We start from the raw sequence: 24,739 nt of genomic DNA, 5'->3' as shown, positions 1-24,739 counted from the left end.
TTTTGTGAGATTAAGAGTCATTTATGGTTTGTCTCCCTCCCAATCCCATCTTGTTTCATTTATTCTTCTCCTATCCCCCTAACCCCCCATGTTGCTTCTCCATGTCCTCATATCAGGGAGATCATATGATAGTTGTCTTTCTCCGATTGACTTATTTCACTAAGCATGATACGCTCTAGTTCCATCCACATCATCGCAAATGGCAAGACTTCATTTCTTTTGATGGCTGCATAGTATTCCATTGTGTATATATACCACATCTTCTTTATCCATTCATCTGTTGATGGACATCTAGGTTCTTTCCATAGTTTGGCTATTGTAGACATTGCTGCTATAAACATTCGGGTACACGTGCCCCTTCGGATCACTGCGTTTGTATCTTTAGGGTAAATACCCAGTAGTGCAATTGCTGGGTCATAGGGTAGTTCTATTTTCAACATTTTGAGGAACCTCCATGCTGTTTTCCAGAGTGGTTGCACCAGCTTGCATTCCCACCAACAGTGGAGGAGGGTTCCCCTTTCTCCACATCCTCTCCAGCATCTGTCATTTCCTGACTTGTTCATTTTAGCCATTCTGACTGGTGTGAGGTGATATCTCATTGTGGTTTTGATTTGTATTTCCCTGATGCCGAGTGACGTGGAGCACTTTTTCATGTGTCTGTTGGCCATCTGGATGTCTTCTTTGCAGAAATGTCTGTTCATGTCCTCTGCCCATTTCTTGATTGGATTGTTTGTTCTTTGGGTGTTGAGTTTGCTAAGTTCCTTATAGATTTGGGATACTAGCCCTTTATCTGATATGTCGTTTGCAAATATCTTCTCCCATTCTGTCAGTTGTCTTTTGGTTTTGTTAACTGTTTCCTTTGCTGTGCAAAAGCTTTTGATCTTGATGAAATCCCAAGAGTTCATTTTTGCCCTTGCTTCCCTTGCCTTTGCCGTTGTTCCTAGGAAGATGTTGCTATGGCTGAGGTCGAAGAGGTTGCTGCCTGCATTCTCCTCAAGGATTTTGATGGATTCCTTTCTCACATTGAGGTCCTTCATCCATTTGGAGTCTATTTTCGTGTGTGGTGTAAGGAAGTGGTCCAATTTCATTTTTCTGCATGTGGCTGTCCAATTTTCCCAGCACCATTTATTGAAGAGGCTGTCTTTTTTCCATTGGATGTACTTTCCTGCTTTGTCGAAGATTAGTTGACCATAGAGTTGAGGGTCGATTTCTGGGCTCTCTATTCTGTTCCATTGATCTATGTGTCTGTTTTTGTGCCAGTACCATGCTGTCTTGATGATGACAGCTTTGTAATAGAGCTTGAAGTCCGGAATTGTGATGCCACCGACTTTGGCTTTCTTTTTCAATATTCCTTTGGCTATTCGAGGTCTTTTCTGGTTCCATATAAATTTGAGGATTATTGGTTCCATTTCTTTGAAAAAAATGGATGGTATTTTGATAGGGATTGCATTAAATGTGTAGATTGCTTTAGGTAGCATGGACATTTTCACAATATTTATTCTTCCAATCCAGGAGCATGGAACATTTTTCCATTTCTTTGTGTCTTCCTCAATTTCTTTCATGAGTGCTTTATAATTTTCTGCGAATAGATTCTTACTCTCTTTGGTTAGGTTTATTCCTAGGTATCTTATAGTTTTGGGTACAATTGTAAATGGGATTGACTCCTTAATTTCTCTTTTTTCAGTCTTGTTGTTGGTGTACAGAAATGCAACTGATTTCTGTGCATTGATTTTATATCCTGACACTTTACTGAATTCCTGTACAAGTTCTAGCAGTTTTGGAGTGGAGTCTTTTGGGTTTTCCACATATAGTATCCTATCATCTGCGAAGAGTGAGAGTTTGACTTCTTCTTTACCAATTTGGATGCCTTTAATTTCTTTTTGTTGTCTGATTGCTGAGGCTAGGACTTCTAGTACTATGTTGAATAGCAGTGGTGATAATGGACATCCCTGCCGTGTTCCTGACCTTAATGGAAAAGCTTTCAGTTTTTCTCCGTTGAGAATGATATTTGCGGTGGGTTTTTCATAGATGGCTTTGATAATATTGATGTATGTGCCCTCTATCCCTACACCTTGACGAGTTTTGATCAGGAAGGGATGCTGTACTTTGTCAAATGCTTTTTCAGCATCTATGGAGAGTATCATATGGTTCTTGTTCTTTATTTTATTAATGTGTTCTATCACATTGATTGATTTGCGGATGTTGAACCAACCCTGCAGCCCTGGAATAAATCCCACTTGATCGTGGTGAATAATCCTTTTAATGTACTGTTGAATCCTATTGGCTAGTATTTTGGCGAGAATTTTTGCGTCTGTGTTCATCAAGGATATTGGTCTGTAGTTCTCTTTTTTGGTGGGATCCTTGTCTGGTTTTGGGATCAAGGTGATGCTGGCCTCATAAAATGAGTTTGGAAGTTTTCCTTCCATTTCTATTTTTTGGAACAGTTTCAGGAGAATAGGAATTAGTTCTTCTTTAAATGTTTGGTAGAATTCCCCTGGGAAGCCGTCTGGCCCTGGGCTTTTGTTTGTTTGGACATTTTTGATGACTGTTTCAATCTCCTTACTGGTTATGGGCCTGTTCAGGTTTTCTCTTTCTTCCTGGTTCAGTTGTGGTAGTTTATATGTCTCTAGGAAAGCATCCATTTCTTCCAGATTGTCCAATTTGTTGGCGTAGAGTTGCTCATAGTATGTTCTTATAATTGTCTGTATTTCTTTGGTGTTAGTTGTGATCTCTCCTCTTTCATTCATGATTTTATTGATTTGGGTCCTTTCTCTTTTCTTTTTGATGAGTCTGGCCAGGGGTTTATCAATTTTATTGATTCTTTCAAAGAACCAGCTCCTAGTTTCATTGATTTTTTCTATTGTTTTTTTGGTTTCTATTTCATTAATTTCTGCTCTGATCTTTATGATTTCTCTTCTCCTGCTGGGTTGAGGGTTTCTTTCTTGTTCTTTCTCCAGCTCCTTTACGCGTAGGGTTAGGTTGTGTACTTGAGACCTTTCTTGTTTCTTGAGAAAGGCTTGTACCGCTATATATTTTCCTCTCAGGACTGCCTTTCCTGTGTCCCACAGATTTTGAACTGTTGTGTTTTCATTATCATTTGTTTCCATGCATTTTTTCAATTCTTCTTTAATTTCCTGGTTTACCCATTCATTCTTTAGAAGGATGCTGTTTAGTCTCCATGTATTTGGGTTCTCTCCAGCTTTCCTCTTGTGATTGAGTTCTAGCTTCAGAGCATTGTGGTCTGAAAATATGCAGGGAATGATCCTAATCTTTTGATACCAGTTGAGACCTGATTTGTGACCCAGGATGTGATCTATTCTGGAGAAGGTTCCATGTGCACTAGAGAAGAATGTGTATTCTTTTGCTTTGGGATGAAATGTTCTGAATAGATCTGTGATGTCCATCTGGTCCAGTGTGTCATTTAAGGCCTTTATTTCCTTGTTGATCTTTTGCTTGGATGATCTGTCCATTTCAGTGAGGGGAGTGTTCAAGTCCCCTACTATTATTGTATTATTATTGATGTGTTTCTTTGATTTTGTTATTAATTGGTTGATATAGTTGGCTGCTCCCACGTTAGGGGCATAGATATTTAAAATTGTTAGATCTTCTTGTTGGACAGACCCTTTGAGTAGGATATAGTGTCCTTCCTCATCTCTTATTATAGTCTTTGGCTTAAAATCTAATTGATCTGATATAAGGATTGCCACCCCAGCTTTCTTCTGATGCCCATTAGCATGGTAAATTGTTTTCCACCCCCTCACTTTAAATCTGGAGGTGTCTTCGCGTCTAAAATGAGTTTCTTGTAGGCAACATACTGATGGGTTTTGTTTTTTTATCCATTCTGATACCCTGTGTCTTTTGATTGGGGCATTTAGCCCTTTAACATTCAGGGTAACTATTGAGAGATATGAATGTAGTGCCATTATTAGCCTGTAAGGTGACTGTTACTGTATATTGTCTCTGTACCTTCCTGAAGTACTACTTTTAGGCTCTCTCTTTGCTGAGAGGACCCCTTTCAATATTTCCTGTAGAGCTGGTTTGGTGTTTGCAAATTCTTTCAGTTTTTGTTTGTCCTGGAAGCTTTTGATCTCTCCTTCTATTTTCAATGATAGCCTAGCTGGATAGAGTATTCTTGGCTGCATGTTTTTCTCGTTTAGTGCTCTGAATATATCATGCCAGCTCTTTCTGGCCTGCCAGGTCTCTGTGGATAAGTCTGCCACCAATCTAATATTTTTACCATTGTATGTTACAGATTTCTTTTCTCGGGCTGCTTTCAGGATTTTCTCTTTGTCACTAAGACTTGTAAATTTTACTATTAGGTGATGGGGTGTGGACCTATTCTTGTTGACTTTGAGGGGGGTTCTCTGCATCTCCTGGATTTTAATGCTTGTTCCCTTTGCCATATTAGGGAAATTCTCTCCAATGATTCTCTCCAATAGACCTTCTGCTCCCCTCTGTGTTTCTTCTTCTTCTGGAATCCCAATTATTCTAATGTTGTTTCGTCTTATGGTGTCACTTATCTCTCGAATTCTCCCCTCATGGTCCCGTAGCTGTTTGTCCCTCTTTTGCTCGGCTTCCTTATTCTCTGTCATTTGGTCTTCTATATCACTAATTCTTTCTTCTGCCTCATTGATCCTAGCAGTGAGAGCCTCCATTTTTGATTGCACCTCATTAATAGCTTTTTTGATTTCAAATTGGTTAGATTTTAGTTCTTTAATTTCTCCAGAAAGGGCTTTAATATCTCCAGAGAGGGTTTCTCTAATATCTTCCATGCCTTTTTCGAGCCCGGCTAGAATGTTCAGAATCGTCATTCTGAACTCTTGATCTGACATATTACCCATGTCTGTGTTGATTAGGTCCCTAGCCTTCGGTACTGTCTCTTGTTCTTTTGTTTGTGGTGATTTTTTCCGCCTTGTCATTTTGTCCAGATAAGTGGATATGAAGGAGCAAATAAACTACTAAAAGGGTGGCAAAGACCCCAGAAAAATGCGCTGTAACCAAATCAGAAGAGACCCCAAATTGTGGGGGGGAGAAAGGGGATAAAAACCGGTTCTGAAAAAAAAAGAAAAAAAAAAAAAAGAAAAAAATTTAAAAAATAAAACAAATAAAAAAATATAAAAAAGAAAGAAAAAATATATATATTTAGATGAACTAGTCAAAAAACGTTAAAAAAGAAAAGGGTAAAAGTTTTAAAAAATTTAGCAGAAGAAGAAAAAAGAAAAAAGAAAAAAAAATTGAAAAAAGAAAAAAAAATTGAAAAAAAAAAAAAAAATTGAAAAAAGAAAGAAAAATTGAAGTAGCCGCAAGACTAAAGAATCATGGGGAGAAAGCCATGAGTTCCGTGCTTTGCTTTCTCCTCCTCTGGAATTGCTCTGCTGACTTAGGAATTGAACCTGCTTTCTCCTTGATAGATGAACTTCATCCTGGCTGGATATTTTGTTGCTCTTCTGGGGGAGGGGCCTGTTGTAGTGACTTTCAAGTGTCTTTGCCCGAGGCGGGATTGCACCGCCTACCGGCAGCCGGACTAAGTAATTGGCTCGGGTTCGCTTTTGGGAGCTTCTGTTCCCTGAACGCTTTCCGTAGAGTTCCGGAGGACGGGAATGAAAATGGCGGCCTCCCAGTCTCCGGCCCGGAGGAGCCGAGAGCCTGGGGCCCCACTCCTCAGTGCGCCCCCAGAGGACAGCACCCAATCACTCCCGTATCCCCAGCCTCTAGCCGCGCTCCGAGCTCACCCAGCCCGTGACCAGTTCAAGGTAACACCGAGCTGAGAGTTCAGTCCTCGGCTCTGTCTCTGCAGCAGGCTTCTCCATTCTAATACCTGCGAGCTCTCCGACACTCTGACACCCCTGATCCTTCTGTGACCCTGCGGGGCCTGGGGCCACGCTGACCCCGCGTGGGCTTCACCCTGGGTTAGCCTCTGGAGCAATGTCCCTCAGTGGAACAGACTTTTAAAAGTCCTGATTTTGTGCTCCGTGGCTCCGCCGCTTGCCGGGAGCCGGCCCCTCCCCCCGCGGTCTATCTTCCCGTCGTTTTAGATTCACTTCTCCGCCAGTCCTACCTTTCAGAAAGTGGTTGATTTTCTGTTTCTAGAGTTGCTGTTCTTCTCTTCGCTCTCCCGTTGGATTTGTAGGTGTTTGCAATGTTTAGATAAGCTATTGAGCAGATCTCCTGCTACCTGATGTAGTCTCAGCCTGCTACTTCTCCGCCATCTTGACTCCTCCTCCCTGGATAATGATATCTTGACATGAATTTGGGATACACAGATTTAGAAGTATATGACACAAATCTGTATAATCAAATCCTCCACTCTTCCTGAGTAAGCAACTGAAAAAAGCTTTGAGGGAAGGGGGAGAAGATGGCTGGGACCTTCATGATGCTGAAACCCTGTGGCAATGCCATGACAAGCTATGAGTCAGCACAGAGTGACACAGAGTGTCAGGGCAATTGCTATGGGCCACCACAGGTCATAGGGCCTTCCAATTTGAGAATGCTTATCATAAGTACAAATTCTCAAGCTCTATCCTAGAGATTTGGTTTCAGTAGGTCTATGGTGGCATCCAGAGCATCTGTATGAACAGCCTTGGCTATGTTGCAGTGAAAAAGTAACGCTGCCCTATTCTTCTCCCATCTTTGGCTTCATTCCCACTGTGCACTGGCAGTACTCTTCTTGTTGTCAGTTCTCAGAGCCTTGAGCTGTTGGTCATCGAAGCAGAGAGAACCACTTGTTCCACCCCATTATTGACTGACACATGATGACTCTGTTCGTAGCTTGTCATCCTGATTGTCACTAGGCTCCACTGGTCACAGGGTGAGTCAGACTAGCAAATGTCCAGATTGGAAAAGAAAATGACTTATTTGGTAAAAAGCACAAATAACTGCCAAAGTCTGCCCTCCTCACCAGATATCAGCTCAAGCTCCTTCTTGTTAATATTTGTACAGAATTTTTGTGTCTGTGTACATTAGGGATACCTGTGTAGAATTTACTTTCTCATAATGACTTTTTTGCTGTCCTCATAGAATCACATGCCCTCTTCAATTTTTTTGAATGAGATGGTGTAGAATTGCTAGTACTGTCCCCTTAAATATTTGCTAAGACATTTGCACACTTGGATGTGTGTGCGTGTGTGTGTGCACGTGTTCATGTGTATGGAGGTTTAATTACAAATTCAAAATCCTTCATAGACATAGACACAGACCTGGCTGTTATTGTTATCTATTTCTTCTTGAGTGATAACTGGCAATTTATATATTTCAAGGAATTTATCTATTATATTTCAGTTGTCGAAAGAATTATTCTGAAGTTCATAATATTCTTTCATTATCCTTTTAATGGATTTTTGATCATGTAACTCTCATTTCTGATATTTATAATTTGTGTCTTTGCTTTATTCTGATTGGTCTGGTTAGAGTTTTATTAATTTTATTGATAACAAGAAACCAGCTTCTGATTATATAGATTTTCTCTATAGTTTTTTCTCTTTTAATGATTTCTACTCTGATATTTATTTTCTTTGGCTTACTTTGGGTCAATTTATTCTTCTTTTGCTAGTTTCTTAAAGTAGAAGCTAAGGTTATTGATTTTATATATGCCTTCTTTTCTAATACAAGTTTTCAGTGCTCTGAATTTCTGTCCAATTAATACTTTAGTGACCTGCCACCAATTTTCATATGTTTTATTTAATTTCCATACAGTTTAAATTACTTTCTAATTTCCCACTGATTTCTTTGATCCTTGAATATTTTACATGAAAATAATTTACCACATAGAGATTTTGCAGTTACCTGTATCAGAGAATACCCTTGGTAAAACTTGAATCCTTTTAAAGTTATTAAGACTATTTTATAGCTAGAATGTCTAGCATTATAAACGTTCCATGTGCACCAGAACAGAATATGTACTCTGCTATGTTAGGTGAAGCTTTGTCAGTATAGTCAGTTAGGTCAAGTTGGTTGATAACATTATTCAAGTCTTCTGTATTTGATTTTCTGTCCACTTGTTCTATCAATTATTAAAGAATGAAAATAGAAATCTCTAATTATGATTGTGGATTTGTCTCTTTTTTGCAGTTATGGGATTTTTGCTTTATATATTTCAAAATTCTTTTACTAGGATATGCAAATATTTAAAGTTGTTATTTCCTCTTGAAGAATTAACACCATATAAATCATTATAAAATGACCTTCCCTATCCATAATCATGTTCTTGCTCTGAAATCAATTTTGTTGCTAATATAGCACTTCCAGATTTTTCTTCACTAGTGGTAGTATAGTATATCTTTTCCATCCTTTCACTGTCTTTTGTTTTTTGTTTAGTTTTTAAATTGAAATTAACATATAAGTATTATTGGTTTCAGAGGTAGAGGTCAGTGATTCATCAGTCTTATATAATACTCAGTGCTCATTATATCACATGCCCTCCTTAATGTTCATCACCCAGTAACCCCATCCCCCCACCCTCATCCCCTCTAGCAACCCTCAGTTTGTTTCCCATGATCAAGAGTCTCTTATGGTTTGTCTCCCTCCTTGATTTCATCTTGTTTTATTTTCCCTCTTTTCTCCAGTGATCCTGTTTTGTTTCTTAAATTCCACACATCAGTGAAATAATATGATAATTGTCTTTTTCTGATTGACTTATTTCACTTAGCATAATATCCTCTAGTTCTATCCACGTTGTTGCAAATGGCAAGATTTTATTTTATTTTATTTTTTTCCCATTTTATTTATTTTTTCAGCGTAACAGTATTCATTGTTTTTGCACAACACCCAGTGCTCCATGCAAAACGTGCCCTCCCCATTACCCACCCCCTCTTCCCCCAACCTCCCACCCCTGACCCTTCAAAACCCTCAGGTTGTTTTTCAGAGTCCATAGTCTCTTATGGTTCGCCTTCCCTTCCAAAAAAAATTTTTTTTTTAAATAAACATATAATGTATTTTTATCCCCAGGGGTACAGGTCTGTGAATCGCCAGGATTACACACTTCACAGCACTCATGATAGCACATACCCTCCCCAATGTCCATAGCCCCCTCCCCCTCTCCCAATCCCACCTCCCCCCAGCAACCCCCATGTTTGTTTTGTGAGATTAAGAATCATTTATGGTTTGTCTCCCTCCCAATCCCATCTTGTTTCATTTATTCTTCTCCTATCCCCCTAACCCCCCATGTTGCTTCTCCATGTCCTCATATCAGGGAGATCATATGATAGTTGTCTTTCTCCGACTGACTTATTTCACTAAGCATGATACGCTCTAGTTCCATCCACGTCGTCGCAAATGGCAAGATTTCATTTCTTTTGATGGCTGCATAGTATTCCATTGTATATATATACCACATCTTCTTTATCCATTCATCTGTTGATGGACATCTAGGTTCTTTCCATAGTTTGGCTATTGTAGACATTGCTGCTATAAACATTCGGGTGCACATGCCCCTTCAGATCACTATGTTTGTATCTTTAGGGTAAATACCCAGTAGTGCAATTGCTGGGTCATAGGGTATGCAAGCTGGTGCAACCACTCTGGAAAACAGCATGGAGGTTCCTCAAAATGTTGAAAATAGAAGATTTTATTTTTTTAATGCGTGAGTAGTTGTCCACTGTCTATATATACCACTTCTTTATGCATTCATCTGTAAATGGACATCTGTGTTCTTTCCGTAGTTTGGCTATTATGGACATTGCTGCTATAAACATTAGAGTGTATGTGCCTTTTGAGTCACTATGTTGGGCAATTTCTGGGTCACATAGGGTAGCTCTATTTTCAACTTTTTGATGAAACTTCATACTGATTATACTGATTTCCAGAGGGGCTGTAACCAGCTTGCATTCCCACCAACAGTGTAAGAGGGTTCCTGTTTCTTCACATCCTTGCCAACTTCTGTCTTTTCATGACTTGCTAATTTTAGCCATTCTGACTGATGTGAGGTGGTATCTCATTGTGGTCTTGATTTGTATTTCCCTGATGCCAAGTGATGTTGAGCATTTTTTTCATGTGTCTCTTGACCATTTGTATGTTTTCTTTGGAGAAATGTGTTCATGTCTTCTGTCCATTTCTTGACTGTATTTTTTGTTTTTCTTTTGGATGTTGAATTTAATAAGTTCTTTACAGATATTGGATATCACTGTGTCTTTATATTTAAAGTGCATTTCTTGCAAGAAGCTAACATTTGGGTCTTGTTTTTTTAATCCAACTTTATAATCTCTGCCCTTTAATTGGTATGTTTAGATTATTTATATTTAAGATGATTAATGATATGATTAAATTGAAGTGTATCATCATGTTGTTTTCTATGTGTGCCTTCTCTTCTTTATTGCCTTTTCCCTCCCCTTATGCCTGCTTTTGAATTAATTTAGTATTTTAAAAATATTCATTTTGTTTCTTTTTTTTTTGCTGTTACATTTTTGGCTATAGTTGTGTTTTGTGAGTTTAGTGATAATTATACCACTAACTTCAAGTGGTATTGTACTGCTTAACACAAACTGTAAGAATTTTATAGTAGTACCCTCCAACCCTGCAATTACACTATTAGGTATTTACACCAAAGATACAGATGCAGTGAAAGGAAGGGACACATTCACTCCAACGTTCAAAGCAGCAATGTCTACAATATCAAACCTGTGGAAGAATCTGAGATGTTCTTCAGCAGATGAATAGATAATGAGGATGTGGTCCAAATATACAATGAAATATTACTCAGACATCAGAAAGGATGAATACCCACCCTTTGCATTGGCATAGATGAAACTGAAGGGGATTATACTAAGTGAAGTAATTCAAGCAGAGAAAGACAATTATCATAAGGTTTCACTCTTATGTGGAGCATAAGGAATAGCATGGAGGACTACAGGGGAAGGGAGGGAAAACTGAATGGGAAGAAATCAGAGAGGGAATAAACCATGAGAGATTCTGGACCCTAGGAAACAAACTGAGGGTTACAGAAGGGAGGGGTGTGAAGGAATGGAGTAGCTGGGTGATGGGCATTAAGGAGAGCTTGTTTTGTGATGAGCAGTGGGTGTTATATGCAACAAATAAATTGTTGAGCATTACATCAAAAACTAATGATATACTTATAGGATGGCTAACTGAACATAACAAAAAATTAAGACAAACAAACATAAACAAAAAAAAAGTAGAATTCCATTTCTCAACTCCTGGCCTGGGCATCTTCCCCTGAGATTCATCACTTTGAGCTGGATCACCCTCCTCTGGGCTTTCTGGCAGCCACCACCTCCTGTGAGAGAGCGTATCCCACATGGTAATGTCTTTGCCTGTTTGTACTGTTGTGTACAGTGACCCCAAGTAATGTTGTAGGAGGTTGGTTAAGAGGCTCAGGAAAATAGGAGTTGGGGGTAATATATTAGACATCTAATGATGTCTCCTGGTCAGAGTCCAGTGTGACAAAAGTAAGAGATGATACAGCAAGATCAGAGCTCACAATGGTGCTTGCCATTTGAGGATCTTGTTTTCCCTGAAGATCTTTGGCTTTATTCTGCAATCCATGAGGAACCAATGGTTATTTGAAAGAAGGAATCTATCTGTCTGTCTACCTGCATTTATCTATCACAATGGTGCTTGCCATTTTTTTTTCCCTTTTTATTAATTTTTTCAGCGTAACAGTATTCATTCTTTTTGCACAACACCCAGTGCTCCATGCAAAACGTGCCCTCCCCATCACCCACCACCTGTTCCCCCAACCTCCCACCCCTGACCCTTCAAAACCCTCAGGTTGTTTTTCAGAGTCCATAGTCTCTTATGGTTCGCCTCCCCTCCCCAATGTCCATAGCCCACTCCCCCTCTCGCAATCCCACCTCCCCCCAGCAACCCCCAGTTTGTTTTGTGAGATTAAGAGTCATTTATGGTTTGTCTCCCTCCCAATCCCATCTTGTTTCATTTATTCTTCTCCTATCCCCCTACCCCCCCATGTTGCTTCTCCATGTCCTCATATCAGGGAGATCATATGATAGTTGTCTTTCTCTGATTGACTTATTTCACTAAGCATGATACGCTCTAGTTCCATCCACATCGTCGCAAATGGCAAGATTTCATTTCTTTTGATGGCTGCATAGTATTCCATTGTGTATATATACCACATCTTCTTGATCCATTCATCTGTTGATGGACATCTAGGTTCTTTCCATAGTCTGGCTATTGTAGACATTGCTGCTATAAACATTCGGGTACACGTGGTGCTTGCCATTTTTAAGGATCTTGTCTTCCCTGAAGATCTTTGGCTTTATTCTGCAGTCCATGGGGGAACCAACGGTTATTTGAAAGAAGGAATCTGTCTATCTACATTTATCTATCTTTCTAGATAGCTCAGCCTTGATAGGTTTATCATCCTAGAAGATGGGTAAATGAGAACATAGATAGATAGATTTCTTCTCTGTATATCTACCTATATAATTTTATGACTAACCTTGGGTGGATTGGTAGGAAGTGACTTCAGTCAGAGGTTACTGAGGAGCAATCAGAATCAGTAAGTATGAGGAGATGAGGCCTGGGCAAGCTGGTGAACTGGGATAGGAACAAGTGGACCCTGTGAGAACCATACCAATACATCCTGAACTCCTTTTGTGACCTAGTACTGTCTTGACTCATGTTTACTTATGTTATAGCTTATATTTCTTTATAGCTGGTTGGAGGCTTATCCTGTAACTTATTAATTTTTCCTCCTTTAGCATTTAGCATGGTATCTGAAAGCTATTATATGACTAGCAGTGTTAATGCAGAAATAGTGGAGAGTGGCACTGATAAGACCAAAATGACATTTCAGGCTTATGAACCTGGAAGATAAATGGTGTCATATTAAAATGAAGAAAGTGAGGGGAGAGAGTTTTGTTGGGGCAGGGGAGATGGAATGTCTATTTTAGAATCTAGCAGCACAAGATGCAGGAGACATGGTCTTAGAGCTTAGCAGAGGAGACAGGGTGGGGAAATGGCAGAGGTGTGGAGGAAGTCTGGGAACTGAGGAGCACATACACTTGAGTAAAATGAGTTCTGGGTGCAGGCAGTAAGCTTCATTTCCCTGGGCAAAATCTCTCTCTTAACTAAATACCCTGTTAATTGATGACATATTTCATTTCAAAATTAGGAATACAAAAGTGTGCAACTTGATCCTTTAATTCACAGGTTTAGCCGGGGAGAATAGCTCCACCTGTTTGATTTGATGGGTTAGAAGTCAGCTAGGCTCTGTGTATATGTGTGTATGAGGGGGCTGAAACTATCCCTGGAGAGGGCACCTATGGAAAGGAGGCAGGGGGTACCTGAAAGGGCAGTTTTGCAGATGTGGTAGTGATTCCCAGGCTCTGATTTTCACACACAGATGGAGAGAGGACTCCCAGCCTGCACCCAGTAGGCCAGCCCCAGAAACTAACCACGGTCTTGTTTAGCTCTTTAAAGCTGATCATACATTTGGAAGAGTGATCATCACTAGCGTGCCTTGAAAGACTAGCTGGGAAATCTTTGTACTTCTTGGCTAGACTTTGAATGATACTTCTGTGTAATGTGTTTCAGAACACTGGAGGAATCACTGGCACTGTGGACTTTCGCTGAGGCAGCAATGGCTTCATCTCCCCTTTCCAGTCTCTGTGTGGCATTTTTGTGTTTAGTATTTCAGGAGGCTAGTTTATTCATTTTTCTCCTCCTCCTCCTGCTCCTTCTTTTAATGCTATCTTAACCTCATAGGTTGTTTAATGAGTCATAAGGCTCTCTGAAAAGAAATTATAATTTGTTTTTCTGAAGAGACTTTTGAATTATACCCAAGTTTTAAATTTCTTTATTTTGCAAGCTACAAAGTATCAATATGTGCTGAATGAAAGCACATTACATATCTCAGTACTAATGGGTCTTCCTCTTTGTAAGGCCGATCCTTTGGAGAAAACCATGGGTTAACTGAAATGGTGTTAGTGCTCCTGTCCTTAACCAATTCTCTTGACACACTTTATTTGCAGTCTGTGTGTCTGCCTAGCTTATATACTTTTTCCCCAGCATTTGCAGTAGGTATTTCACCTAGTCTGTGATCAATGTTTGTGTACTGAATAGAAGGGGCTTAAAAGATGGTATTTTCCTAGTCATTGAACCCACAACTACATGCTCCTTCACAGTTTAGATAACTACCTTGCCTTGCCTCTGCTTTGAGCTAGTTGTCAAGTGCTCTAGTCCTGCTCAAAAGGGTTATGTCTTTTAGTTTCATCTGGAATTCTTGTGATATGTGGTACAGGGCATTGCACATAAGAAGTGATTCATGAACATACCATGATTCCTTATATTTTTTGGTGGATATTTTGAGAAATTTTTGTAATATCTTTAACTGTAAAATAGAGTTTAAACTTAAATTTTCATAAAAGATTTTGATATTTTAGGAGCCAATGAATTGGCAATTCATTTCTCTCTACTCTTCTATACCAGAAGATGTCTGAATTCATTGAAGGGTGAAATTTGCCTCATTCTATTAATCTGAGCATTTCATAAGGTTGTCTACATCTTCCCGCCTGTGTTCTTTCACAGACACAAATTCAGCTTGGAAGCCTGGTCAGGAGGGAGGGAGGGAGGCATTTCCTACCTCTGCCTCTTACCAGACATCCTCCTGCTGAGACTACACTTGTATTCCCAATGTTCACTAGATCTATTTCAATGATTAGGCAATATCTGGATCTTGGCTGAGAGACCCAAACTTCTGGCTGCAGAAAATAATTTCCTGGGGAGGGGGAGATGTTATTGGTGTCTAGCATATATATATATTTGGGTGAGGAATAAATTCCCAAATATATATATATATATATACACACACATATATATATACATGCATATATATATATATATATATATATATATATATATATATACACACACACACATATAGATATATATTCGGGAATTTATTCCTCACCCAAATCACATTACTTCACATCCATGGTAATTTATTAATGTGGGCTTTGTCTCCTGGTTCCATTACAAAGACATGAATGCTAAGAAGTCACTGCTTTGATTTGGCCCGTGGTATCTGTGCACCATAAGGTATGTGTTTCTGATCATGGAAGGTGGTGAGGAGAGTGGAATGTCTGCTGGTGTCTGAGGTTGTGGGAGACTCAAGCCTCATGTTTCCTTTCCTGCAGAACTGAAGCACGAGATCCACGTCTGGCGCCTGACTGCACAGCGTATTAGCCCAGCCAGCCGGGAGGAGACAGCGGTTCGGGGCCTGCTCCTGGGGAAGGTGCAGGCACTGGAGCACCTGCTGGCCCGAAGGCTGCATACCTTCCACAGGTACCAAGCGAGGGCCCTGCTCAGGCTACTTTTGGTTTACAGTGGTGGTTCTCATCTTTACCAGTTATGCTCAGTGGTTGGAGTGTATCAACAACCTTTTACTACCACCCCAATGGTGTCCAAATGTCAGAGTATACCATTCAAGTAAGTTAAAATTATGGGTCTTCAGAATACTTCATGGTACTCTAAAACTGTAACTCTATCTTCATGTCAGTGAGCAGGTTTGGAGCACCATACAATGTGTAGTAATTCTCTTGTGGCACATTATTTTATCTAACCTTGCTTGGATCTCTGGAATGTGTGCTTGTCCTAGCCCCTGTTTAAGGATGAGAAAACTGAGGCTCAGAGAATTTGACTAATTTGTCCAGGATTCTACAGCAAGGAAAGAATGACACCAGGGACTGAATCCACACTCAACTACTACCTGTCACACTTCCACACATAACACATTGCATAACAAGAATCAAAAACAAACAAACAAAAAGAATAAAAAACAATATAACAAAGGAATCTAACAAAATACTCTCAGTAGTTGATTTTCAGGGATCTCAAGGAATACCTAAGTCTTTCTCAATTCATTTCCTGTCATTTGCTTTTAATCAAAGCTGAGATGTAAAAAATAGCAATGGAGTGGTGAGTTTGTCCACCCTTTAGGGATATTGAAGCTTTACTGCCATGGAGCTGGGAACTGGGTGGAAAGGAGAAAGCTATCAAGGCAAGGGAAATGTGAGTCCTTGTGAATGTAGTATAACTGATTTTGCATATTGTAGTTTGCTGAAACCAGCCCTGAGTTCTCAGGCTGAAAACCAGTGCTGACCCTAGAGGGTCATCCAGTATTACAGTCTCGCAGCCCATTCTGTTAGTGTAGGAAAAGGCCACAGGTGAGCCCATGGAGACCCATTCTTTCCAGTGAGGCAGCCCAGGGTGAAGTGCTATCTCGGTTCTATCCCAGCCTAGTACCCACCTCCACAAGGTGGTGCTGACGAAGCAGGTCCTGAGGCTCCAGGGTGGCCCAGAATTGCAGGGTGGGTCCCAGTGTCAACAACAGGCATGAATCTTAAAAGGAGAAACTTTGTAAATTAAAGATGCAGGAGTAAATTTCCCTAAATGTATTTAATCCATGGACCTTCAAGCTTCAGCATGCTTCCTCTGCTGTGGGGTGTTAAAGATATACTCCGTGCATCTCAGGGTTACACATGTGAAGAACCATGTGGGCCCAGAGGCTCACCAAGCTTCCATCTTCTCATCCTGTGTTGATTACAGATAGCAAAACTGAGGCCTAGAGAGGGTGTTGCCTTTGTAAGGCCACACAATCACTGAGGAGCAGATTAGAATGAGGGTGCTGTAAGGGAAGTGTTGGCTCTGCAGGCCTTGTTTATACATATTCTTTAAAAAAAATGTCCTCAGGGGCATATAGTGCATGGAGAACTGAGTGTGGTGCATAATCAATGAATCTGGAACACTGAAAAAATAAAATAAAAAAAAGTCCCCAGAACAATGAACACTGTTATGCTGTAAATAAACAACAAAAAAAATGTCCTCAGGATTCATCTAGGTCTGCTGTGATTTCCTTTAGGGTATGTTCTCACTGTGTGATCAGCCTCCTTTGATACTTATGACACACAAGTGTTCATTAAAACTAAATTCTCCACTGTTCTAATTCATGAAAGTCAACACCAAAACAAGTGGCATTTCTTTTACTATATTTTCTGTTAGTAGTTGTAAATATAACATAACCTCATTTGAAAAAAAGTGTAGAAAAGTAGAAAGTGAAAGAGCTAAAAGTAGCTTACTGTCATTCCCCTTGTTCACATTTTGGTCAGTGTTCTTCTGATGTTCCCCATTCTCAGGCTCACATGTACACATGCTTGCACACACCTAATCGACATTCCATCCATTTCCTATGTCACTTTTCTTTGGAAATATAGATGATACATTTTTCCCCATCCATAAACCCAGCTCCACCAGTTGCCTTACATGACTAGATGTGAACCATTATATGTCTACATTAGGCATCACTTAGTGGATGGTATCCAGGCCAGAGGTCCATACTAGATGTGCTGCTGACTGCTGCCCCACTGATCTCACTGCTCAATATCACCGGGAAAATAATGAGTCTGCCTTTTTCCTCCTTTAGACAAATATCACAGGAAGATAAAAATTGGGAGACCAATACCCAGGAACTACAAAAAAAGGTATTGTGCTTTCTTCTCTCAGGGATTTCTGATTCACCTCTAGCTTCACCTGGAGTTAGAACTGAAAGTGATTTCTCCTTTTATTCCTGTAATTGTACACAAGACATAAGTTATTTCTAGGAGTTAATAGGGAAATCATTTTCCTGACTTGGTAGGCTTATTTTGCCCAGAAATTGAAAAGTTAACATTTTTTTTATTTCCTTTGAGATAGGGTGACCCTTTCTATGGTTAATGTAGCTGCAGAGAAAGTTGGCTGGGTGCCTCTGACTCTTGCAGTTCTTCTTGATCCTAAAAGGGTAATAATCTTAAGGTTCCCATTGTGTAGATAAGGAGGTGGAAGCAGAGACAGGTAAGGAATGCTGTGTGAGATGGAGAAGTGTTAGGGACAGAGATGGAGTGTGTGTGTACGTCCTGTCATATCGCTCTCATTTCTGGTGAGCACACATAGTGCCCCTTACCTAGCCTAGAGAACTCTGCTCCAGATCTGCTGGAAGACATTTGTATCTTTGTGAACTTTCAAATCCAGGTAGTTTCTTTCCTGAGGGGGAGAGGGAGTGCCAACTTTCTAATTATGATAAGAGCATTTTGTCTCTTTCTAAAGGAAATTAAGACATCGGGGTCTTGGTAGGTAATGTGTCTCTTTCCAATCTCTGTCCCATTGAAATGGTTAGGGTTAGGAGAAAAGGGTGTGGCTCTGACACTTTTATGGGCCCCAGGTTTATGCAGACCCTGACTGCTTTGCTAGATCATGAAATGCTGGCTGTGAGTTAGGGAAGAGATTGTGCACCTCTCCGTGTACCTAGTGAATGAGCATTGAGGAGAGATGGAAGGGAAAAGAAAGGAGTTTGTATTGAATCTAGGAGTTCTTAACTGTGATAGCTCCAGATAGCCAAAGGAGAAAATTTGATAGACACCTGAAATAACAGATAAGTACAAACTTTGGATCATCTCTACTTGTACCAGCCAAGTGATGCTGGAATGTTTTTTGACCTGCCTGCTCCCTCCATTTACAATTCCGGAACTGCCAATGGTCATACCCATTTTCTATGATTAACATGGCTGCACAGAACGTTTGTAGTGTCCCTCCTCACAACTGGTAGATACCATGCCCTTTTCCTCAAAATTCACCATCACAGACTCAGCTAGCTAAACTGGCCTTCCTTAGGGGTGGGAAGGGGAAGATGAGTTGGCTTGTGGCCAGTTGAGCCACAAGTTTTGGCAGTAGGTAAGAAAGGAGACATATGCTTAGGAGGTAGCCCATGTAATCTGTGAACAGAGGGTCAGGGGCTGCAGCCAGAACCACTGCAACAGGGAGGAATATACTTGTGGTTTTCATGGCAGCAGCTCTAATTGCATGACCAGAGAAATCCAGAGAGAAAATCTATACCTATATGCAGATCTCTCTTATCTCTATATCTATACCTGTACCATCTATCTCTACCTCTGTCTCTAACTATCTAGTATCTATCTCTGTCTCTATATCCGTACTTATGTCCATATCTATACTTTATTTAATAGACAGAAAGACAGATGTGCTGGTGGGACCACACTTAAGAGAGTACATGATGCCATTGTCAGTTCACATGGTGGAGCATGATTCACACGAGGGCCTAGGACAACTCAGTGCCCATCTGCACAGGTTTTGTGGGAACTTGCTCTGTTCCCCAGATCCACATGGCAGTGATCCAGAGCACAGCACCCTCTGAGGATCTTGCCCATCTTGCCATGTGGTTCAAGCCCACTGGAAGTTCTGTACCTCTAAGTTAATGAAGGTAATATAGAACCTTCTGTCACCACCCCTCACTCCTGAAAATGTGTCAGGTTCCCACAGATGTTATTTTGGTGATTAGGGCACTGCCAAGTGCCTTCCAGGGTCCCTGTGAACATGAAAGGATATAGTAAGAATGTTCAACAGGAATCATGTTATTGCAAGAGCATGTTAATCTCAATGCTACCATGAGCAGGAATTTCTGTAGTAGGAGGAAAGTTGAATTAAAAGGATTTGAGCATGTAACACCTGTGGAAATGCATGGTCAGTACACTGAAGTTACATGTTGTTTCTCCAGTGATTTTGCCAACATCTCACCTAATGCTCATGGTGGGACTGGGAGCATTTTCTGCATCATATTGAGAAGATATTTATTCAAATATTTTATAAAAGGATTATGCTATATATATATTTATTTAAAGCTTTTATTCACTTATGTGAGAGAGATCAAGAGAGAGAGCAAGCATGAGCAGGGAGAAGGGGCAGAGGGAGAGGGAGAAGCATACTCCCCACTGAGCAAGGAGTCCAATGCGGGCCTTGATCCTAGGACCCTGAGCTGAAGGCAGACCTTAATGGACTGAACCATACAGGCACCCTATGTACTATATTTTAAATTTATTGTGTTTATTTTTTACAAAGATTTTGAATGTTATAATCCCAAATCTGTACAATCTTCCTTATAATGCATTACCTTATAATCTTTCAATTTCAAGATGTTATATTTTTCATCTTAAGGAGAAATTTGTAGTGATTTGAGTCACGTAGGATGATGGACACATTGCAGGAAGCAAAGATAGTAAAACCCAGTAAATGAATTCTGTTTTCCTCTCTCACAGCACAGGATATCAGACAAGATTCTGCTCGCCAAATGCCTGATGGTGTTGGGATTTGTTATCTTCATGTTCTTTCTCAATTCGTTTGTCTCTGGTGTTCATCTTGATCTTGGTGAGTCTAATTTTTTGTTACATTTTGCTGATAGGCTCTGCAAGCTATCAGAGTCTGCAAGGGAAGATTTCAAAGCTTGTTCCTAGACATTGGTGAGGAGGGCTGATGTGGAATGTGGCCAGCCTTTGATGGAAAGAAGGAAACCTTTATCCACTACCTCTCTTTTTGTTTTCTGGAAGAGAGGGAGAGGGGAAAAGAGAGGGAGAGAGGGAGAGAGAGGTGCATTTCCAGCTCTTAGTGTCTCAGTGCATGGTCCTCAGCCCCTCCAGGGTTTAATGTTAGAAGAAATATAGAGTAGTTATTATAATCTCTCTCAAATTTGATAACCAGATCTTTAAAATGTTGCTTAAGAAGAACCCCCAGAAGAGACAGGAGGTCCCATCAGCAAGGCCACAATCTTGCAGTTTGTGCAACTTGACATGAGGATTAAATGAGGAACTGAAAAGGCCAGAGGAGTGTAAGAGGTCTACAAAACTCCTTTACCCTATGGTGCATCCATTTTCCCCACAGAGAAGAACCCTTTCTCCTGCCCTCTCCCATAGGTTTCCCTTCTCTTGCTTCCTCATTACTATGGCTCTCACTTTCCGCTTTCTCAAGCCCTTTGTTGAGGTTGCATAGCTTGTTCCCACCTGAGACATGCCTGTCTTGCAGATTGAGCTCACCACATATCTTGTTAACTCCAACATCCTTCCACTCTTCATCAGTATTTTCCACATTCCTTAGGTCTTTCTTACTAATTTAACCATTATTCTATTGATGTTATTACTTAAAACAAAACAAAACCCAAACCACTTCCAAATTGCACCTCACATGAATGTATAGACTTATGAGAAAGATAAATTTAAAATCCTTTCCAGGGATATTTTCTTTATAACCAAAGGTTTCATTGTTTTCCTTCAAAGGGAATCTCTGTTAAGATAATTTGGGGTGCCGGGTGGCTCATTGGGTTAAGCTTCTGTCTTCTGCTCAGATCATGATCTCAGGGTCCTGGGATCAAGCCCCACATTGGGCTCCCTGCTTAGCAGGCAGCCTGCTTCCCCCTCTCTCTCTGCCTACTGCTCTGCCTACTTGTGATCTCTCTCTCTCTGTGTCAAATAAATAAATAAAATCGTTAAAAAATATAATTTAAGTATCTTTTTATAAAAAATTTGATTTACTACAATATTTGAAGACTATAATCTCTATAGAAAGCAAAGCCTCTTAACTTTGGAAATTAGATGGCTAATGTGAGCAAGTTTCAGTTATTCACACCGTGGCATTGCTCCTTTGGATCTAGGCTACCATCAGAAATCTTTAGACTGTAGATTAATTTCACTTTTCTGTCACATGTAGAAAGAGATATTGCTAGAGTCTTATATATAGTACATAATATACATGCTTTTGACTGGGTGTCCACCTTTATATCATGTATTCAGAAACTCTCAGAATTTATTTCCTTAAATAATCTCAAATCCAATATCCCAGGCAGCCTGGGCTGGGTTCTAAGCTGATAAATGTTCTTTATCCACAATTGAGAGCCAATCCACATAGAATCCTGATGTAATAAAGAATGCCAAATCTAGACTGGTAAAAATGTCATGAATTTTAATTGTATTTGATGTATTACATCTAGAAATTATTGCTGCAATGTAATTATTCTAAATTACACTACAGACATAATGGAATTTTAACATTATAAAACTTTAAGAGGTGATCACCACTGATAATTAAGCAAATACAATAAAACTGGTGTTTTGCAGGCAAAGGAATTCCATGAGGTAATTCTTTTGGGTTTTTATAGAATATTTTGTTTCTAATTTTATTTGAGATCACACTTAAAGAACATAGTATGCATTTTTTTTAAATTTTTTATTTATTTCTTATTTTTTTATAAACATATAATGTATTTTTATCCCTAGGGTTACAGGTCTGTGAATCGCCAGGTTTACACACTTCACAGCACTCACCATAGCACATACCCTCTCCCAACCCCTCCTCCCCCCAGCAACCCTCAGTTTGTTTTGTGAGATTAAGAGTCACTTATGGTTTGTCTCCCTCCCAATTCCATCTTGTTTCATAGTATGCATTTTAAAGAGTAAAATATATATGAAGTTTGCATGTAATTTTTTTTTTAGATTTTGGCTCTGATCACTGTATAAAAACACAGTACTTTAAAAATTTAGTCACGTATTTAACTATATGGACTTTGAAAAAATCTCAATTGCTGAAAAACATTTTATTTTAGCCTGAGAAGTCGACACTTTTTACTAAGATGTTAAGTCTCTTTTTGTGCGGTTGTTTCATGTAATCAAGGAGCTTCTTTTTTGCTTTTAAATCTTATGTTTTCAGTTAGGTTTTGTGAAGAAAGGATTTTATCTGGGGATTCCGGAATACATAACTCATATATTTGCATTCATCATGTTGAAAGTTAGATTGACTAGAAGAAAAGTTCAATTAGCATCTGTTTTAATGGAGTACGGTTTCCTTAAAGTTACAGTAACCCAGCTGATGGGAACAGGAACAAAACTGGTGCAAGATCTTCCCAGGGCTTCAGTCAGTAGATGTGACCATTTGTTTTTGGTGAACTGCTGTTTTGAATGTAATGTGCTGTGTAAGTTGAGCATAATACAATATGATGTCATATAAAATGAAGTGATGTCACATCACACAATGTACATCATGAAACGTGACATTACATAAAACAGCATGATATCGCATGATAAACTGGTGTCATATGTCACTGTGTACAATGTGACATAACATAATTACACTGTGGCATTATTTAACCTCAAGTCATGCCAAGTAACAAAACATAGTATCATATAATACATTCCTTCATTTAAACATCATAACCAAACATAGCATTAACTTCTCTTTTTCTTATTTTATTTTTTAAGTTACCATAGAGAAAAATTGACTTTTCCTCTTGGTACAAAATTTTATGAATTTTAACCAAGATGTAAATTTATGTAACCACCATATTGGAATATAGAACAGTTCTATCACCCCCCCAAACTTCAGTGTTATCATTTTGTAGTTACCCGTGCCTCAATCCCAGCAACTCCCTATAGTTTTGTCTTTCAGAGGATGTCTGTCTAACACATGTAATCAGACTTTATGAACCTTTGGGATTGGCTTTTCTCACACAGCATAAAACCTTTCAAAATCATCCAAGTTGCTGTGTATATCAATAGTTCATTCTTTCTGTTGCTCAGTAGTCTTCTGTGGTATGGATACATGTTGTTTATCCATTTACCCATTGAAGGACATTTCAATGTTCAATGTTTCTAGTGTTTGGTGATTGTGAGCAGAGCTACTCCAAACATTCATATATATGGTGTTTTGTGAACTTCATTTTTAACTTCTATTGGGTAAATTACCTAAGTATGGGACTGCTGGGTCATGTGGTGAGTATATCTTTAGCTTTAAAAGAAATTGCTGCACCATTTTCCAGGCTGTAGGACTTCATGTTCCCATACCTTGGGAGCTCCAACTATTCCACATCTTTGCCAGCATTTGGCATGGTTAGACACTTCCCCTGGCATTCCAAGGACCTTAGATTGAGAACTCACATGTTATTCTAATCATTTGTTTGTGTCTCTGTCCCCTAATGTCCCCCTTGTCCCAGCTAGACTCAAGGGCATGGTCCATGTCTGCTAAAATTTTCTCTCCTGTGCCTTGTATAGATGCCCTATACATTAATAGATACAAGTTACAGGGTCATAGAATGTATGAACAAACTTCTTATTGATTCTCAAGATTCCAACTTAATTATGAAAGTTTTAGATCTGGCTGACTTAGCCTAGGTTCTCTAGAGAACAAAGCCTAGGCAAATACTTGTGTGGGGTTTTTTATTGGGAAGTATGATTCCAGGGAAGAGAAGTGAAAGATAGGGAGGCAGAGTAGTATCAGGTGAATGGGATAATCACTACACTGTGGAAACATGAAAGCAGAATAGTGAGGAGAGCAAACCAAAACAAGACTGCATCATCATATGGCCACTGATGTGGGTCACTGGTGTCTCTATCTCATAGGACTGGCTGAGAAGAAGTATAGAATATGTCTCAGGTCTGTCCAAGGGGTTGTGTGGGAGAGGATGCATTTACCTACTGGCTCCATTACCCATTGGTTTGAGTTTCTTATTATGGAAGGCTAAGTTGCCCATGTATACAGCTGATATGTGCATGAAGGTCAAGCAGCAGAAAGGTTACAGTTGGGAAGTAGGTGCATGGATTCAGGGACAGTCTCAGTCAGAGTACATCTGTATGAGGGCACAGCCGCACAGAGCCGGTTACTGCCACAGAATTTACATAAGAGACAGGAGAACTTAGAGGGACCCAGAGGAGCAAGAGGTGCTACAATAGTGAAGAAAGAAAAGGGCCCTGATTACAATTTATGTGCATCTGGCAAAGAGAAGTTCCCCAATGTGCAAGGATCTTTATCTCACAACATTCGCTAGAATTAATTCTAGTCTGCTCAATTGTTACACATAGGTCCATAGTCCTTACAGGAAACTCTTGCTACCAGAATATTTCAAAATTCTGATATCTTTGTATTTTACAACGACATTTCAGTGTACATACTGAATTGTATA

The 24,739-nt window shown here is 39.6% G+C and overlaps 1 protein-coding gene across 1 annotated transcript in view; it reads left to right on the top strand.

The window, feature by feature from the left end:
* Nucleotides 1–24,739, top strand: part of OCA2 (OCA2 melanosomal transmembrane protein) — a 530,032-nt gene that overhangs the window by 187,397 nt on the left and 317,896 nt on the right. Inside the window, exons 15-17 of the mRNA XM_046009122.1 lie at nt 15,111–15,258; nt 17,396–17,453; nt 20,058–20,166. Coding sequence (XP_045865078.1) covers nt 15,111–15,258; nt 17,396–17,453; nt 20,058–20,166 — 315 coding nt within the window. The remainder of the gene's footprint in view (nt 1–15,110; nt 15,259–17,395; nt 17,454–20,057; nt 20,167–24,739) is intronic.

Source organism: Meles meles, chromosome 6, assembly GCF_922984935.1.
Source record: "Meles meles chromosome 6, mMelMel3.1 paternal haplotype, whole genome shotgun sequence".
In the NCBI taxonomy this organism is placed as follows: Eukaryota; Metazoa; Chordata; class Mammalia; order Carnivora; family Mustelidae; genus Meles; species Meles meles.
The sequence above is the reverse complement of the archived record's forward strand: the minus strand, read 5'-3'. Positions and strand labels throughout refer to the sequence as shown.